We start from the raw sequence: 18233 nt of genomic DNA on the forward strand, positions 1-18233 counted from the left end.
AGATTGGAGGACGCAGGCAGCGGGGGAGGGCCGACGGAGGGGAGCGTTGCGAGGCAAAACGGCAGGTCACATGAGCGCAGATCTGTTTACAAACCCGGAGCGACGGGAGGAAGGGGAGCCGCGGCGCTGAAGCTCCATTATGGACTGAAGGAGGAAGAGGAGGAAGTCTGCCACGACGAAGGTGTGAGGGCTCGGCGCTGCGCACGCTCCACCTTCTCGATTTGTTTTGATTTTGCTTTCAATCGAAGCAGCAGATGGTTAGAGGGAGAGTAGGACCCCCTCCCCGCAAGCTTCTCTGGGGGCTGCATGGAGCGCTCCTCACTTTGTTTGGGCTCTGAAGGAGACGCAGCTTCGCCTTCTGCGCTGAGGAGGACCGCAAGATCCGAGGAGTGGAGGAGGAAACGGCTGCTAAAAAGCAGCTTTAGACGAGACAAAGCACAGATTAATGTTGGATAATTACCTTGATTGGGGAGGGGTGTCATCCTGCAGGCCGGGGGTCTGTGAGCTGGAGGGTCGGAGAGACCCTTTTCTGCTGGAAAGGTGAGTATTTCCTGTGTTTATGTGATCGAGGCCTCAGCAAAACAAACACAGGCCTCTGCAAACCTGTCACTTTCTCTCTCAACGCCTTTTCCCTTTGTGTCTGCTTCTCCTTCCTGTGATGACAACATTCTGGTTGGGATCAAGACGCTCATGAGGTCTCCAGACCCCAAACCTCCCAGCCCGCCCACAGAGCGCCTAATCCAGATTTGGAAGTGCTGAGCCAGCACAAATCCAGAAACAACAAGAGACTCTGCTCAGAGGGAGCCGGGTCCAGCAGAACTCCCTCCGAGTCCGGGGCAGCTTGGCGCCTCTCCAGGGCCCGAATTTGCTGCTGCTGCCTTGGAGTCGAGTTTCATGCAGTGGAGTAACGGTAGGTGAGTGGGTTGTGGACGTCCACAAAAACACGGGCATTCAAGATGTTTGTCCCCCCAAAACAACCCCCACATCACACCATTGTAGATGTCAAATTGTCCAAGTGGAACCCCCCCACAGCGTGCAAGCTGCTCCCATTCATCCCCTCTGAAGAGTCCTGCATCAATGGGAACACATGGACTTCCCGTGCCATTGTTTTACCAAATGGTCCTGGTCCCTCCAGCTCATTTTGGTGAACACGCCCCCTCCTGTGGCAAATTAGCTTGACACACACATGCAGTCACTCCTCACCTCTGCAGAGCCAGGGAACAGATGGCGGCGTGACGAAAGTGGTGTCTGTCCTTGGTGTTTGTCTTGTTCACAGCCAATTAACGCGCAGTCCTATACCTGCTCCTCAGCTGCCGCCCCCCAGCCCCAAAACTACTCTGATTACTCGCTCATGTCCATTGCTCCACACAGATGCCTCGATGCTCTTGCAGTCTGATCTGCATGTTCACGGTGGAACAAATGAGCTTTTCTTTAACCCTCGTCCTGTCTTATGGGGTCCAGATGACCCCACTTTAATGTAAACATGCCTAGGATAGCACAAGGGTTACAGGGGTGTCAAACATATGGCCCGCGGGCCGCATCCGGCCCACCAGATGGTTTAAGTCATGAAGAGAAAAAAATATAAGGATGTTGAAAAAAAATCAAGTTTCTAACCCATTCCTGTAGCAAGTTATGGTTATTTAAAGAAATGGCTGCAATGTACAATTGCGCCACTAGGGGAAGCAAAGGAAAAGAAATACCAGCCATGAAGAAAAGCGCTTCTCAGGGCGATGCGGTTTAGCCTCGCAACGGAAGACATTTTCCCCCTCCACTTGGAGGGGGAAATTTTTAAAAATATATGTCCCGGACACACTTGCACTGAAACTGTCCCTTCAAATAGAGGGAAAAGGAGAAGGGAAGAATATGGATTGGACCTAAGTAAGCTAAGCTAACATTAGCATTAGTATAAACAGAGAGCAAGCTGATGTTTGTGTGTTTTACATTAGTCAACTCATCGGAAAAATTAGTCGACTATTGTAATAATCGTTTGTGGTTGTTTGAGGCATTTTTTCCAACTGAAAAAAACAAGCAAAAAAACAAAAACAAAGCTACAGATAACAAGTTGATCATATGTTATTTTGCTATCTTGTTTCTGGTCCGGCCCACTTGAGATCAGACATGTTGAATGTGTCCCCTGAACCAAAATGAGTTTGACACCCCTGATTTAAACTGTTTTACAACGTATTAGAGTGACCACCAAGCAGACAGTAACAGTACAAAGGTGGCTGATGAAAGAGGAAAATGCATCTTGAACGTCTTGTTATGGAGGGTTAGTGCAGAGATGCTTCAAAAATATTATCAAATCTGACATTTTCAAGGACATATTTTCTGCAGAGATGCAGGAGTTCATCAATAATTCGCTTCTGAGTTGTGGGTGGGATTGTTGTCATGGAAGTAAGCCTCCACTGATGTCCCATCATCCCTTTGTCTACTCCAGGGGTGTCAAACTCAATCACCCAGGGGGCCAAAATCCAAAACATGCAAGACAAGATAAATATTTATTGACGAAAAAACGAAATGGTTAAAATTTTTAAAATGTAACTTTAAAACATAAACATGAATAAAAACAGACAGAAATTATATCCAGGAATAAAATAAATTTAAACCTTAAATAACTCAAGATTTTGTTCTCCATAATAAAACATTTAGTCAAAATTGTTCAAGTTAGAAATAAAGTAAATGTTAATATATATATATATATATGTAATTGTACATAAAAAAATATAAATACAGGATCAGCAGCTAGCTGGTCCTGAGGAACCTTACTCCACATGTGTCAAAGTCAAGGCCCGGGGGCCGAATTCGGCCCCCGGGCCTTGACTTTGACACATGTGGTCTACACTCTCTCCTGCTTCGTCCTCCACCGATCCAACACAATTTGAATAAATAAATAAACAAAAACACTGTTTTAATCTTAAATTATTTTCTATATGATAAAAATGCTACAGGAGTATTTTCAGTGGAGTGGGACTTTAAAACAGACGGAAAGAGTTGATGTGAACTGCATGTGTGTGTACCGCAGGGTAACAGCTACCCTCTTCCTGGCAGGATGCCTTTGTAGTTTGGGTTGTCAAGGCTCTGAACACGACCACAGCATGACGTCGGACATCTACCACCTCCCGCTCAACGTGTACGTCATCGTGCTGGGCATCGGCCTCTTCGTCTTCATGCTCAGCCTCATCTTCTGCTGCTACCTTTTCAGGTGGGTTTCGAACCAACGCCCCCCCATGGTACAAACTGACATCATATCGTGATGAGATAAGATCTGTTACAAAAACTGCTCCGGTTGCAATTCTGCAACTTACAACGTTCAGTGGAAAACCCCTTCTAACAATTAGAAAAAAATGTGTTTGCTTACATTTATAAATGTGTTTTATGGTTCACTCTTTCTGCTCTTAGTTGTGGATTCAGAGAACACCAGCTGCTGTCTAAGTCCTTCGTTCAAACTAAACATTAGACATCCGTAGAACTGCAAAGATGCTGCAAATGTTTGGTTATGTGCAGATAAACATCTGCTTTATTGGATTGTTTTTGACCGTAATGCACAAAGCTGTGCACCAGACTCGCCCCTCATCAATTCATAGCAGAAAGGTGTGTATTATGGAGTCAATATTTGACTTCTTTAGTGAACTGAGCAGAAATCTCTTTGACTTCCTGATTGAAACATGTTAAAAAGGAAACTAACTGTTCCACTTCAATTCACCAACTTACCTGGAGGACAATGCTCCTTAGAACTCAAATTGTGTACTACTCAAGTTTAAAATATAAAAAATGCTACAAACGTTATATACTTAAATTAAATACTTATATTTGAATTAAATGTGTTTACATTAAAAATAAGCATTAAACACATAATTGGCATTCTCAAAGCTAAGGATTTTGACTATATGCTTTTGCTCGAATAATTAACACATTTCATTAACGTAAAAAATTAAGTGCCTTATAATCAAAAAATATTTTAAATTATCCTTTTTAAATGTCTTTTCAAGAACCACTGCTTACAATCAATCCTTCACTATCTGTTACTCAATGTGACCCTTGACTGTATAAGAGAATTGGACTAAGCCAGTGTGACGTCGCCCGTTGAAAATGACCTACTTCTGGCTCCAATGAAATGAAGTCAATTTAGTCGCCATTTTGCTCTGATAACGACGGTTATCTTTTCTGAGTCAGCTGAGCAGCTTCTCTTCCGCTGTAGTCCCACCGTTTTGACGTCATCGGTCTACACCCCGCATGCGCTTTGATGGTTCAATGGAAACGCTCACTTGAATTGCCTGGACCGTTCTAAATCGACTAGGAGTGGACTGGTTCGATCCCTTCCGCTCAGTGGAAACGAGGCATTAGTAAGCAGTGATTGGTCAGTTTGAGTCAACGTTTCTATAGTAACTACTGCTGCAAATCAGGAGCGAGCTTGTTGAAAGTCCAAAGCGACTGGGGAGAATCATCCCTGTGGGAACCAGCGGGCACCACATGTTTTTATAGAGGCATCTGATTGGTCAGTTTATCACGTTAATAAGTTGTAAGAAAGAGTTAATGTCATAAAAAATGAGGATTAGCAAGAACATGTTAAAAATAGAATCAGAGTTAGAATGGGGATTCTGACAAACATAATGGTCCTATTTGTAAGGAGGGAGGGGTTACTCGGTCCAGTTCTCCAATAGTCTATGTAACTCAAACCTGTCAATCCAGATGTAGTAGCTTCTCAAAAGACCAGTGCAGACAGGTTGTAGACGAGAACAATTTCCCTTCCACCCACATGTGAAATTAGGATGGCTTTGTGTCAACCTTTTGGAGGCTTTTTGCTTTGTTTTCTATTCATGAAAATTGTGATGAGGGTGAGTTTCACTTGAAAAGAAAGAAAAAACGTCTTCTTTCATTTAATTAAAGGTCAAATTTCATCTTAACTGGGAGGAGACCAGAGTTGGTGAGATAAACTAAAACATTGTAATAAATAAACCAAAAAAGAACAGAAACCGAAAAAACAGAGCAGATGACCTGACAAGGTAAAACTGGAGACCAGACACTTAAATAGTCGGAAGGGAATTGACAGAAATGAAAACAACAATGGAAGATCAACATGGACCTGGAGTGACTGAAAGAACAACTCAAACCAAGAACACAACAAACTAAAGCAGAATCCTTACATGGATGATGCTAGGGATATCTATGGCATGTATGTCTATGGTTTAAACAGTACCCATTTACCCACACCTTAACGGGCACAAAAACATTATATTATATTTTCCTTTGGTCTTATTGTTGAATAGATTGTCATGACGAGTGTAGCAGGTGAGATTGTGGTGGCTGTCTCATCTTACACTTGTTGTCTTTTGATTGACAGGTGACAATCAAACCCATAGCTTGTTAAAGCCTCACTCTGCATGTCCTAACATGTTCTAACAAAGGGTATGAAGAGGTGGTGACAAAAAAATAGAAAAGATGCAAACCAGACGGGCTGCAGCAAAAATATAAACAAGGAAATCAAAAAAATAATAAAATTGTGTTTAAAAATATTTGGAGACATTGAGTGAAAAGTTTTGAAAATGGTGATTAAAACAATATTGATAAAATATTTCTAAACAAACCTGATGTTTTTAGTTTAGTTTTAATTTCAGATTCTGTTTGTCAATTTTATGTTCATGTTTAAAAATAGAATCAGGAAAATATATTTTTAAAGTCTTCTGTAGAGTTGTTATAATTGACTAAAATATATATTTTTCAAACAACCTTGTTAAAGTGTTTAATTTTGTGAAAATGTATGGAATTTAATCTAAATAGTAACGGTCTTGTTGTTTGGTAAACTGCACGTGCCTCCATTTTTTATTTTTTTAGATAAACTTTAATTAGAAATTCAGAGCTGCTGTTTTATTTGAGGGAAACCCCAGTGGTTACTGGTGGTACTGCAGGCTCCACCATCAAGCTTTTGTTCTTTAAAAATAAAACCCCCCTATGGAAGTTTTTTTTTTGTTGTTGCCATAATTGATTTTTTTTATTCACTTCTTTATTTTTAAATTGTCGTATTGAATTGTAAATTTTAATATTGAATTCTGAAAAATTATTTTTCATATTGAAAGCATGAATTACATATTGAATTGTCAATTAAGAATTGCATATTGCTTTGAATTATGGCTAAAAAAAACTTCCATAAAATCTATCATTCAGAACTAAGAAGTCCAAAGTATTTCATGCAGACATTATTTAAAATGCAGCATTAAATTAAAATGAACTGCACTCAAATACAGACTTAGAAAGTACATAGAACAAGTTTTCTCAATGTTTATTTAAAAGTTTCTAAACTTAATAAATAAATTAAAATAGGGAGGTAGTTTTACTTTTAATTTCTTATTATGTGAGACAAAAATTAAGATTTTCTATGATTGTTTTATTTCAATTCAGTCCTGATTAATCCAGTTAGACCAGTTATCTGTTGTGAGTTTCAGTAACGAACTCTGTTAGTGACCAGCAGATTAGATGGGTGAATTATTAGTCCACCCTGAACATGAAATGGAACCAAAAAAAAGAAGATAATTTAGTTTTATTGTTTTCTCCACAAAGTTAAAGTGGTTAAAGTGAGTTTTTGTGGTCACTGAGGCAGCCTAAACCCTGCGCTGCGTCTTGCAGGCGAATGTTTTCGCCCCAACACTGATTCCTGTTCAGATCTGTTCTGCTGTTTGACTGAGCTTGTCCACAGATTTGTGTCAGTGGGCGGGGGGCACGGACTCCTCTGACGCTTGTTCTGTTTGTCCCTCAGGTTGAAACAACAAGGAACGAGGGAGCAGTTCAGCTACAACGAGGTATGTGCTGCAGTCTGCGGCTGCGGGTGAATATGTAACTCAAGCCTCTGAGGCGTGTTATAAATACTGTGTGTGTATGGGGGGGCTGGGAGCATCTCACTCTATGAAAACTGAACGCTACCCTTTATAGCTGACCTTGACACCGTATCATTACCTACGCTCTGGTTTTAACTGCTAATCCAGCAGCGGCAGGAAGGAAGCGGGGCATGACAACGCGCTGACAGGGGGTTCAAATGTGCTCAGCCTCGCCTCGGGGAAGGTTAAACTGCCTCTGCAGGACATGAAGCCACAACACACACGGCTTTAAAGCCTGGAGACCGAGCTAAAGGGTTAATTTCTGCTGCCCGACAGGAACATTCACCCGTTTGTCCTCTTCTCTCTAGGTGGTGCTGAAGGGAGCCAGCAAGAAACTGAGTCTTCTTGGAGTAAGTCCATGTTTTACCCCCAAAGCTTTTAGTTTTTATGCATCCGCTAAGATGAGTCATTATAAGAGGGGGGGGTGGACCAATTGAACTTCTTTTTGGGATGAGATTGGCAGGATGCAGCTCATCCTCCCTGTAAATGTCTTTAATAAAATCGTCCATAGTTTCTGGGCTCATTGCAGGTTCTCTGGAAAGATTTTTTCTGCATGTTTTATCAAGAACAATTTGGGTCTGAACCCAAAGTGTCTTGTTGCTTAGAAACGCTTGGAAACAAGGCAAAAAGCAGGGATTGGAAGGCATTTTTGAGCCTCAGAATTGAATTAGTGCAAAAATGAGGCTTGTAGTGACAGCTGTGGGCAGAACCGACTCCACCAGAAAGAATCTGCTCTTTTATTCTCTCATTTGAACATTTGCAGTTCCACAGAACTTGACTATAAATAAAACATTATTTGGGGAGCAGATAGAATATTGTTCTCATTGTGATAATTTCTTTCTCTCTAATCATCGTGTAAATAATGGGGTCTGCACGTTTAAACTAGTTTCAGATTCATTAACTTGTTGTTTGTGTTCCTGCAGCAAACGTGCGCGGTGTGTCTGGAAGAGTTCAGGACTCGGGATGAGCTGGGAGTGTGTCCATGCTCACACGCATTTCACAAGAAGTGAGTGCAAAAAAACGCTGCTCGCCATTAGCGGAAACACTAGAGCTCATTTGCACAAATGAGCTCTAGTGTTTCCACACGGTCACATGACTCTAAGGACCAATCGTGGTGGTTCGCTTCATTCAGGAAAGACACTGGTGGCTCAAACAGACAGGAAAACTACAGAGTGGATACAGCAGAATGAGTTTAACTCCCTAAAATTATCTACTAAGATAAAAAAATACATCTAATTTTTGAATCAGTCAGAAGGTCTTATTTAGTGTTTAATATTTGCAGAAAGGGGCGGAATTGGAATTGCTTCCCTGTCCCAACATTTATCCCTTTAAGCGGAGAGATAGAGGGGAAAATGGTCTCTTCCAATTCAGACATTACTACCACCATCACTCTACCAGTGGACGGACACATCAAGTCACTACGGTTCCTCATTAAAGAACACTTTCTGACACCACTACTATGGCATTACATTTCTCCCAAAAGTCCCCCACAAACTCCATGTGTGCAATGAACGTTCCACAGGTACAATTCCGCCTCCATGAGCGCTCCTGTAGTCCTACACGCTCATGGAGGCATTTCTGCTCGCGTAACAACTTCTGCCTGAGTTTGTATAAAATAGAAAAAACTAAACGGAAACCTGCGTGTGATTGGCCACTTTTCCCGGTTGCTAGGGTAATACTGATGCCATTAATGGGGTTATGTCTGAATTCTTTCCCTAACCCCTAACTACTAAAAAACTATATAGTGTGGGACTATATAGTTTTGGATTTTAAAGGTAATTCAGACATGACGCTCACTACTTTTCTTTCGTTTTTCTAAACACCAGATATGACATTACCGATTTCACCAGGTAAAAATCGAATAAATACGAACATCTTACGACGTTTATTTATGACTTCACTGAGTTTTGATGGAGACAATGTGGATAGTTTATTCAAATATTACATTTAAGCAAGTGTTTTTGTTTGAAATTGTTTGACCACAATGCATTGTGGTCTATATCCGCTAATCTAGTGAGCATCACTGGACAGCAGCTTTTCCCAAAGACTTCTGGGAAATTTCGAGTGCACGTGATTTTGGAATTACTAGATTCGGACAGCACTAGAAAATGGTGAACGCACTATATAGTGATGGGGGGGGTTCGAACAAAACCAGTATCAGTGTATCATTTGTTTTTCAAAGTAAAATAAATTAAAAATTAAAATTAAAAATGACTATTTCAGATGATTATCATTTTCGAGAAACAAAACATTATTTGTGTTCCCATTAAAGTCTTCTTCCACCTTTCAACTTTCCCACAGCGTAACAGCACCCACGATTTCGCATCAGTGATTTGGCAGAGATTTTACGCCGGATGCCCTTCCTGACACAACCCTGTACTTGAGGGGCACAGAACAAATAATTTCCGCTCCACCACAATTTAAATTCAGAGTTCCTGTTTTTGTGTTTTCCCCACCCCGTGATCAAACACTTTTCTTAGAAAAAATGAATCTAAATATTTATTATGTGTTTGCTTTATTTTCATTTTTTTAAATGAGAACATCAAAAATAATTTGTTTTTCTACAGTAGTTTAGATACTGATAAATAAATAAAGAAGTCCTTTTCCACCATTTTCATTTTTAGTTTTAATTTGACTAAGGATTCGCGGGTATGTCTGTTTAGTTTTTTTTTTCTCTAATGTTGAGTATCACACGAGCGCACAGTCCTCCACAAGGGGGCGGAACTAGTTTTAGGAGAATAAGAATACTTTTATATAAGAGCAGGAGAGGTCACAGGAACATAGGAATATTTCCACGAGTAGAGGAACGGGTGTGGAGACTGTCCTGCGTCCGTGGAACGTTCATTGGCTGCGTGGAGAATGTTTATAGTTTAAATTGTGCTGGTGGGAAACTTTAGGCAGAAATTTAATGGCATAAACTTCAGCTTCAAATACCCCTACAATCGGAGCAAATGGGGAGGAGCCAGAGGAGTAGGGAATCTATTTGGATTCAGCTTAGGAGTTGGCTTCAGTCGCAGGAAAGGTAAAGGTCCATATGAAACCGGTACCACTTTTGCTGGTTCTGTCACATTAGTTCTGTCTGGGCAGACTTGAACATGTCTGATTGGGGGACTGTGGATGACGGTATGCTGGGAAAATCTGTCAGGTCTCGTCTCTGGGACAGCGGAAATGTGCAGGAATGCAGATTAATTTCTGCCTCATCAGGAATGCTTTAACTCGTCTGCATCACTGTTGCTTAGAAATATTTGTAAATACAAAGAGGTAAATAAGTATTTGAACACAACCATGATTTTGCCCTTAAAAATCAAGGAGGGATCTGAAATGTCCATTTCAGGTGCATGTCCACTGTGAGAGGAATAAGCTAAAAAAAATCTGCAAATCACAGGTTGTGCCCCTCATGTAAAAAACCACCCCCATAGCATGATGCTACCACCCCCATGCTTCACAATAGGCATGATAATAATCATTCTTCTTCCTCCAAATTCCAGAGGAATTATGACCAAGAAGCTCTATTTTGGTCTCATCTGATCACACGACTTTGTCCCATGATTCCTCTGGATCATCCAAATGGTCAAACTTCAGACGGGCCTGGACATGTGCTGGTTTACGGAGGAGAACCTTTAGTACCGTGTCAAACCGTGACATCTTAGTATTACCTACAGTAATACCCAGCTCTTTCCGTGTAGCTCTGGGCTGATTCCGTACCTTTCTTAGGATCATTGAAACTCCACGAGGTGAGATCTGTCATGGAGCCCCATGTCCGAGGGAGACCGATAGTCATGTTTAGCTTCTTCCATTTTCCATCAGACGTGGATCTTTTTTTTAACTAAGTTGCTTGGTTATTGCCCCATAGCCTTTTTCCAGTCCTGTGGAGGTCTATAATTTTGTCTTTGATGTCTTATGACAGCTCTTTGCCATGTTAGTAGTTGGAGTTTTACTGATCATAAGGAGTGGACAGGTGTGTTTATGCAGCTAAGGACCTCAAACAGGTGCTTCTAATTTAAGATAGGTGGAATGTGGACTAACAGATCTTTCTAGCTAATACACAGGTGTTCACTAGTGCTGCCACAAACGATCATTTTAATAGTCGACTAATCACTGAATATTTTTTCCGATTAGTCGATTAATCGGGTCATGCACAAAGTGGATGTAAAGCACACATCTTAACCATCATTAGCTTTAAACTAACTAAAAACTAGACACATTCACAATAGCATTATCACAGAAAGAATGTAAGTTGAATTTGGCCGGAAAAGATGCTAGCTGAAGATGCTGATAGCCAGCTAAAATATTTGTTAAAGGCCAAATCAGCCTAAAAAAAGCCTAGGTTAGAAAAACAGCTAGCATGTAGCTGGAAAATTGACTAAACACAAAATAGCCAATAAACAACAACAAAAAAAGCCCGAATTAGACAAAGCAGCTAGGATGTAGCTAAAAATATTAGCTAAACTCCAAAATAGCCTTAAAACAAAAAAGACCATGTTAGCAAAACAGCTAGCATGTAGCTGAAAAATTAGCTAAACACAAAATAGCCACAAAAAAAAACAAAAAAAAGTCTGAATTGGCCAAAACAGGTCTAATGTAGCTAAAAATATTAGCTAAACTCCAAAATAGCCTAAAAACAAAAAAGACCAAGTTAGAAAAAACAGCTAGCATGTAGCTGAAATATTAGCTAGACTCCAAAATAGCCTAAATAAAATTATAAAAAATGCCAAAATAGTCCAAAAAGCTAGCAGAATGCCGTTATAACTTTCAACTTTACTACACTCTGACTCCATAATAATATAAAGTAATGACTAATCGACTATTAAATTAGTCGTCGACTATTTTAATAGCTGATTAGTTGTCGATTAGTCGACTAATCGTGACAGCCCTAGTGTGCACATACTTACTTGCAGCAGTAGCAACAAATACATTATTTTAAAAAATATACTGTGATTTCCATCCATTTTTTTTTTTTTTAAGATCATGTCCACCTGAGATGAAAATTTCAGACCCTTCCATGATTTTTAAGTGCAAAATCACAGGGTGTTCAAACACTTTTGTCCTCACTGTAGATTACATCATCTACGCGCCCCAACTATAAAAGATCAACTGTGACCTCCGTCCTTTTCCTTTCAGGTGCCTGCTCAAATGGCTGGAGATCCGCAGCGTGTGTCCCATGTGCAACAAGCCCATCCTGCGGCTGCACACCGACGCCCCGCAGGGCGCCGAGGGTCCCATGGACCCCGAGGAGGTGTGAGGTTGCAGGCCAAACCCCAGACAACCCCCCCTTCCAGAAACACACGCATCAAACACACTAAAGATGACGAACAGTGATCGTCTGACAGGAAAAGTTGATCCTGGGAGGCGCCACCCTCGACCTTCGACAGGAACAGGAGCCGCCGGGATTCAGGAGGTTTAGAGCGTAGGATCTTTCATCAAAATGTTCCTTGTTGTACTTTCATGTTGCACAGTTCACCAGAGAAATGAAAAGAGACGATACAGGCGGCCGCCAGCGAGCCGGTGCAGCACTGCCACAGACATCACGGAGGCGCCGAGGAGCCCGGACCATGACCAACCTCCACGATCTCAGGGGTGTTACCAGAACAGCCAGCACAAACCCCGACGACAACAACGCATCCGCCCGTGCCACGCATGCATCTTCAGTACTGCCAAAGCTTCGGCAGCCAGGGGGCGCCATCACTTCAGGCTGAAACAGACCAGCTGGAAGACGAACTTCTACGTAGACGATGTTGTTTCTGATTGTGTCCCCGCCCCCTTTTCCTTTCTCAAAAAAACTAAAAAACAAAAAGAAACAGACTGATAGAAAACTAGTCTTGGCTCTGTGTACTGTACGTAAACGTCTCCCTATATATTGTTATTTTGTATTTTAAATAAAGTGTCATGTCATGTGTTGGATTTATTGAAAGAAAGTTCATAGAAATGTTGAGGGAGTTACAGAAGTTCTGCTTTGATCCTTAAAAACGAGAAGAGTTCTTCAGTCTTTCTCATACAAACGTCAGTTTCTCTCAGAGGGCTGATCCCACGCAGATTTACAGCTTCAAAGTCCAGAAACGATAAGCTGGGGCGCCAGTTCCCCCCCTCAGCTGGAACCTTCTGCACCTTTAGCTTCCACAAACTCCACGGCTTTGTCTTTGACGGCCTGGACGCTCTCGGCCGTGCCGTGCTTCTTCTCATACTCCAGGTAACGCTTGAAGAAGAACTTGATCTTCTTGGCAGAAATGCTGAGGTGGATCACCCGATCGAAGAGCGCCCTGAAAGAGGAGGAGAACGTCATGTTGTGCAGGACACATTTGGGATCAGTTGATGCTTTAGATCAGGGGTGGGCAAACTGCAGAGCCCGTCCAGATAATTAATCTGGAATAAGTTTTTATTGCTCATCCCTATAACTCTGATGTCTCTTCTTAGATAGTGCACTACAAACACGATTAGATATGATTACCTGACTTCCTTCTGGGAGCCGTGTTTGATCTCCAGGTCGATGAAGATGGACCACAGGTCTGTCCGCTTGGGGTAACTGGTCAGGACCTTGTCGAACATGCTGCGACCCGTCTCTGGATTGCCGTAACGGAACTCCAGCTGAGCAAACTTGGCGATCACGTCCACACCTGTGAGGAGACGGTGATGGTTACAGCAAGCAAAACCTTCAAACACCAAAAGGGTCCATCCAGGCAAACATACTTTCTTTGGCAGGCAGACTCGCTAGCGCCCTCTGCAGGAGAGCGCTGGCGGCGTTGCTCTGACCCTGCTGCAGCAGGAAGGAGCCATAACTCAGCCAAACCGCCTTGTTCTGGCGGAAACGCTTCACCATCGTCTTATACAAGCTCTCGGCCTCCTGAAGGCAAAGAGAAACGCACAAAATAAGCAACAGAAAGTCTGACTCGGCTGCATTTTGGATTGAAGTCGTCCGACGATGAGCCATATGAGGCTACTCTACTGTGCTGATGCTAACACAAAAAACCTTCTATCACTCAAGGAAATTCCACGTAAATGAACATATGGGATAACAGCAAATAAGAGATAAACTAAGCTGTGGAATATGAACAAGTATCCGAGCACTCAATACTTGAGACCTGCTACCAAATATTCAAGTATGAAGGTTTTTATTAACAATTCAGTTTAAATACCTTGGATTTTTTTTAAACAAATATGAAGGCTGCTGCTGTATATCAGCCACAGCTGTTCTCATTTGGTTTATTTACACTAAACCGTTTGTTTCTCAATTATGAGAGATCAGTTATCCGTCAGATAAGTAAGCTATGACATATACTTTTTGTTGCAAATCCTGAAATATATAGTTATTGTGATATACAATAATTTATATTGTGATATAAAATTTGGTCCATATTGCCCAGCACTAGTTTACACCACCAATTCAAGCGACCACTTACAATGAAAAGTTTACGTAAACACACACATATGCGAATTACTTGCATTTTTATCAGCGCTTTCAGACTCTACATACTAAATGTGCAGCCAGCATGTTGTAAGTTAAACCATGTCAAACTTTGACCAATCACGGAGTGAATTTGGTAGTGACTCATAAATGGCATCCCCTTTTAATTCATGGAAGTGCAAACAGTTTGAAAATTGATCCTGAAAGAGAAATTAATAATTGTGGTGCCAAAACGGAATTCTAGGACCAGAGTCTTTCATAAATTGGAATAGAGCAGTGAAAGAAAAAGATTCATGAGACTTTGACATTTCTCACCAAGCCACTTCCAACCGTAGGAGCAGTAGAAATAATAAAAGAAGGAGAAGCCCCTCCCTGCTCCTCCAGTGTGAGTGTGAACACTATAGGCTAAACGTGCGTTCAGGAAAGCAGTAAATGTGTTTCTTGTGCGCCGTGTGAACGTAGCTCGAGACTCTCGACTCAGAGAGGGTACCTTGGTTTTGTTGCACTTGTTGTAGATGTCTGCCAGCTGCTGGTACACCGGCATGGGCTCACAGAACTGCACGGCTCGCTCAAAGACCTTCTTGAGGCTCTCCTCTGTCCCGTACATGTTCTCCAGGTTCAACAAGGCCACCCACACGTTCAGCTTCTCCTGCTCCTCCCTGGAGCAACAGCACAGGTTCACACGTTTGCTCTCTAACAGGAAAAAAAACTCTGCTCTTCTGTTAGCCACTGGAACTGAATCGATGAGAGGCAAACATCAAAAGAAAGCTCTTGGTTCCTTCTCTGATCTAATTCAACTGTTATTTTCCTCTTTTCCAGTGTTAGAACATTTGATTTGGGCTCAGCAGCTGTTCATGTTCTGCTTTTCTTCGAGCTTCATACTTACACTAATATACTAAACACAAGTTTTTTCTTTAAGAATCTTCCTCACAAGCCTGAGGAGTCTGCATGCGCGTACCTGAAGGAGATGGTCTTCAAGGCCCTCTCCGCCACAGAGCGGGCCTGCTCGATCTGCGTAGCCTGCAGGTGGTGGGCCATGTACTGCAGCCACAGCAGGGAGCTGTTGGGGGAGGCCAGGATGAGGCGCTCAAAGGCGGAGGCGTCCTGCGGCCGCAGGTTTGGGTCCATCAGCTCTGCCTCGCGCTGAACCAGAGCCCTCTCCGCCGCCTTCTTCTCCTGCTCCAGCTCATGGCGAGACTTCTTCTGGGTCTGCCCCACAAAGACCATGAAGGGTGAGGCGCAGCCGCAGAGTTCACCGAATTTAACCGCACGGCCATTTTCGAGCTTTACCTTCTCACTTCTGTCGTGGTCTTCAGCGTCGCTGGACTCCGCCTCCTGAGCGGCAGACGGGGGCTTCAGGGCGCTCAGACCTTCATCCCAGGAGAAACCTGCTGTCACCTGCAGCCTGGATGGACCGGAGGAAGCGGGAGTCTCCTGTGATGAAGAGGATCAGAATCCAGCGCTTAGAAGCTGCTGAGTTTGTTTTTTAGAAAAAGATCATCCGAGTTTACCTTTGATCTTTTAGGTTTTTCTTCCTCATCCTCCTCCTCCTCTCTGAAGTACACTTCCACTCCGCTGTCCTCCCCATCAGCCTTCGCTCTCCGTTTCTCTTTCTTCTTCTTCTTCTTTGTTGGGATATCTTCTCCTTTCTGCTGAGAGAAGATTACAGACAAATCTTCTGTCACATGACGATCAAATCCTGACGTTCCTCCTGTGAGAGAAAAAGTGAGTGGGAACTTCTAAGAATTTTTTTTCTAGCGGCAGAGTTTTTGACCCTCTGCGAGGTCAGAAGGTCAAAAACTCAGAGGAATAGAGACACGAGATCTTTGTCTCAGACCCTCCTCAGGCAGCATGTTGGAGTCTGAAAACATGAAGTTGGAAACCAAACCAAGACATGGAAATGCATCAGAATGACTTGAAGGACTCCTGAAGGCACGAGTCTGACCTGTGTGGAATAAACATCAAACTCCTTCATGTTGTCAGCAGGTTTTTGACATCGTTTTATTAAAAAAAAAAAAAAGATAAATGAATATAAAAAAAAAGATTTGGGCAAATCCTGCTTGTACTTCTATTTTTTCTCACTTTGAGACATTAAAAACTGCTGCTTGTTGACGATAAACCTTTTAATATTTTCATCTATTTATAAGTGAAGAAAAAGTATTTGAAATCCTCAGAAGCCGTTTGTCTGGACTGTTTGCTCTCCGTTTCAAAGGTGTTATCTCTCCAAATGGTCCTTATGCTTCATGTTCTGTCTGGACCTGATTTTAATTTAATATATATATATATATATATTTTAGTTTTAGGAGCAAAATGTGGAGAAGTGCCAAGCTATAGACATGAGGCTTCACATCTACTTTTTATCTGTATAAAGAAAAAGATCCTTGTTTTTGGTGGAGCTGCAACATTTAGTGATTCCTGGTTTGGATTGACATAAGACCGGGGTCAGCTCTTTTACCACTGAGGCTCTCTGGCTAAAGAAACATAAAATAATTGTAATTTTTAAAAGGAAAGGTTGCTAACTTTGCATTGATTTAATTTATTTTAGTTAAATTTAGAAGTTTATGGCTGAAGTGAACCTTAAAGACAAACTAATGTTTTTATATCCTTGCTGACATCATTAGGTCTTGTTTACTCTGCGCTTCCTCCAGAATACACAGATTACAAATACTAGGCAAAACTTTGGTAAAATCTGCTCTTTTCTGATTGCTGGGTATATTTTATGACTTTAAAGTACATTTTATCTTATGCACCATAACAATAGTTAGTAGCTATTGAGAGGGGAGTGGCTAATATATAAAGATTTGTGTATTATGGATATATTTTTCTAGTGGATCATTATCAAATCATGTTTCATATTTATGCTCCACTTAACAGCAGCAGTATGTAGGAAAAAGGTTTACCAAAGTAAACATAAAGTACATCAAGAGAAAATGTCATTTTTGTCTCGTGTTGTTTAGGAATACATTTGCTTCACTTGAATGTTCCTGTTTGGGACAGGAAGTCTTTTATTTTGAAATAAAGTAAAACGAGTTTCTGTCAAAAGTAAAAAACAACTTTGAGAAAATGTCAATTTATCTCATTATTTATGTATTTATTCAAGCCCAAAAATAAATATAATTCCACTTTATTATTAAAAAAGTTTTGCGGCTTGTATTAGGTTTTGATCAGTACCAAACAGTCCCAAATGGCTCTTAAATAAAACAGGAAGTTGGTGAAATGTAGGAGAGCATGAGGGATGACAGGAAGGTGCTGCCATACCTGTCCACTCTCAGACAGCTGGCGTTTCCTCTTCAGGTCGTACTTCTGCTTCTGCTCTCCGGTGAGGCGCAGCGGCAGCTTCAGGGACTCGGGCAGGACGTCGGGCTTCCCCGTGTCCACAGGAAGCAGGGAAAGCTCCACAAACTCCTTCTCTTTGTCGATGCTGTGAGGATGAAGAAAACGGGTTACAAACAAAGATGAGGTGACAGATGAAAAGCCTGGATGCTCTCTGGTTTCACCTGAGAACTTTGGTGCTGAGGAGAGAGTTGGGGGGCAGATGTTCTGCCAGCACGCTGTGGCTGCTGACGAAGTACTGCGTGGTCTGCTGAAGCTGGGCTCTTCCTGTGATTGTTCTCGACAACCTGTGGATGTAAACAATGAAGAGAACGAACAGAGAAAGACGCAGAGGGGTGGAGCGCCATCATTACCTGATGAAGACTCCCTGCTCCCCCACAGACTTGACGAAGCCTCTGATGATCTGTCCCGCCTGCAGCTCGTCCAAAGACTTCACCTCGGGGTCTTTTACAGCCTTAGGCTGCTTTGAGTTCAGCCTGGAGGGGCAAGTCTGAATAAAATAACCGGTTCCGTAAACATCTCCACAAATGATGCTTCCTACCGTGAAGGGCGCAGAGACAGATGCCACTTTCCGTTTTCTTGACACAGGAGGAAACATCTGAGCAGATGGAAAACAATAAGTTTCCAGGTGT

The 18233-nt window shown here is 42.0% G+C and overlaps 2 protein-coding genes across 6 annotated transcripts in view; one reads left to right on the forward strand and one right to left on the reverse strand.

Moving 5' to 3' along the window:
- Window positions 1-12761, forward strand: zgc:175214 (uncharacterized protein LOC557610 homolog). 4 transcript variants are annotated; one of them, XM_024259557.1, is made up of 7 exons: window positions 1-540; window positions 685-914; window positions 3023-3202; window positions 6752-6794; window positions 7178-7219; window positions 7793-7875; window positions 11991-12761. In XM_024259557.1, the coding sequence occupies exons 2-7, from the start codon at window positions 895-897 to the stop codon at window positions 12109-12111; spliced, it is 489 nt and encodes a 162-aa protein (XP_024115325.1). In that variant the 5' UTR covers window positions 1-540; window positions 685-894; the 3' UTR covers window positions 12112-12761. The 4 variants fall into 4 exon arrangements, with proteins under 4 accessions (XP_024115325.1, XP_024115329.1, XP_024115327.1 ...); XM_024259561.2 differs by having other exon boundaries at window positions 4-540; window positions 3049-3202; XM_024259559.2 differs by having other exon boundaries at window positions 4-540; window positions 685-910; window positions 3049-3202.
- Window positions 12759-18233, reverse strand: part of pdcd11 (programmed cell death 11) — an 18829-nt gene continuing 13354 nt past the window's right edge. The window contains exons 26-36 of one of the 2 annotated variants that reach the window (XM_024259505.2): window positions 18143-18199; window positions 17955-18077; window positions 17766-17888; window positions 17527-17689; window positions 15780-15917; window positions 15559-15702; window positions 15227-15477; window positions 14759-14927; window positions 13554-13707; window positions 13315-13480; window positions 12759-13126 (exon numbers count right to left, since the gene is read on the reverse strand). In XM_024259505.2, coding sequence (XP_024115273.1) covers window positions 12955-13126; window positions 13315-13480; window positions 13554-13707; window positions 14759-14927; window positions 15227-15477; window positions 15559-15702; window positions 15780-15917; window positions 17527-17689; window positions 17766-17888; window positions 17955-18077; window positions 18143-18199 — 1660 coding nt within the window. In that variant the 3' untranslated portion in view covers window positions 12759-12954. Of the gene's footprint in view, window positions 13127-13314; window positions 13481-13553; window positions 13708-14758; window positions 14928-15226; window positions 15478-15558; window positions 15703-15779; window positions 15921-17526; window positions 17690-17765; window positions 17889-17954; window positions 18078-18142; window positions 18200-18233 lie in introns of both variants that reach the window. The other variant, XM_024259503.2, reaches the window with a different exon arrangement.

Source organism: Oryzias melastigma, linkage group LG1 (genome assembly GCF_002922805.2).
Source record: "Oryzias melastigma strain HK-1 linkage group LG1, ASM292280v2, whole genome shotgun sequence".
Classification (NCBI taxonomy): domain Eukaryota; kingdom Metazoa; phylum Chordata; class Actinopteri; order Beloniformes; family Adrianichthyidae; genus Oryzias; species Oryzias melastigma.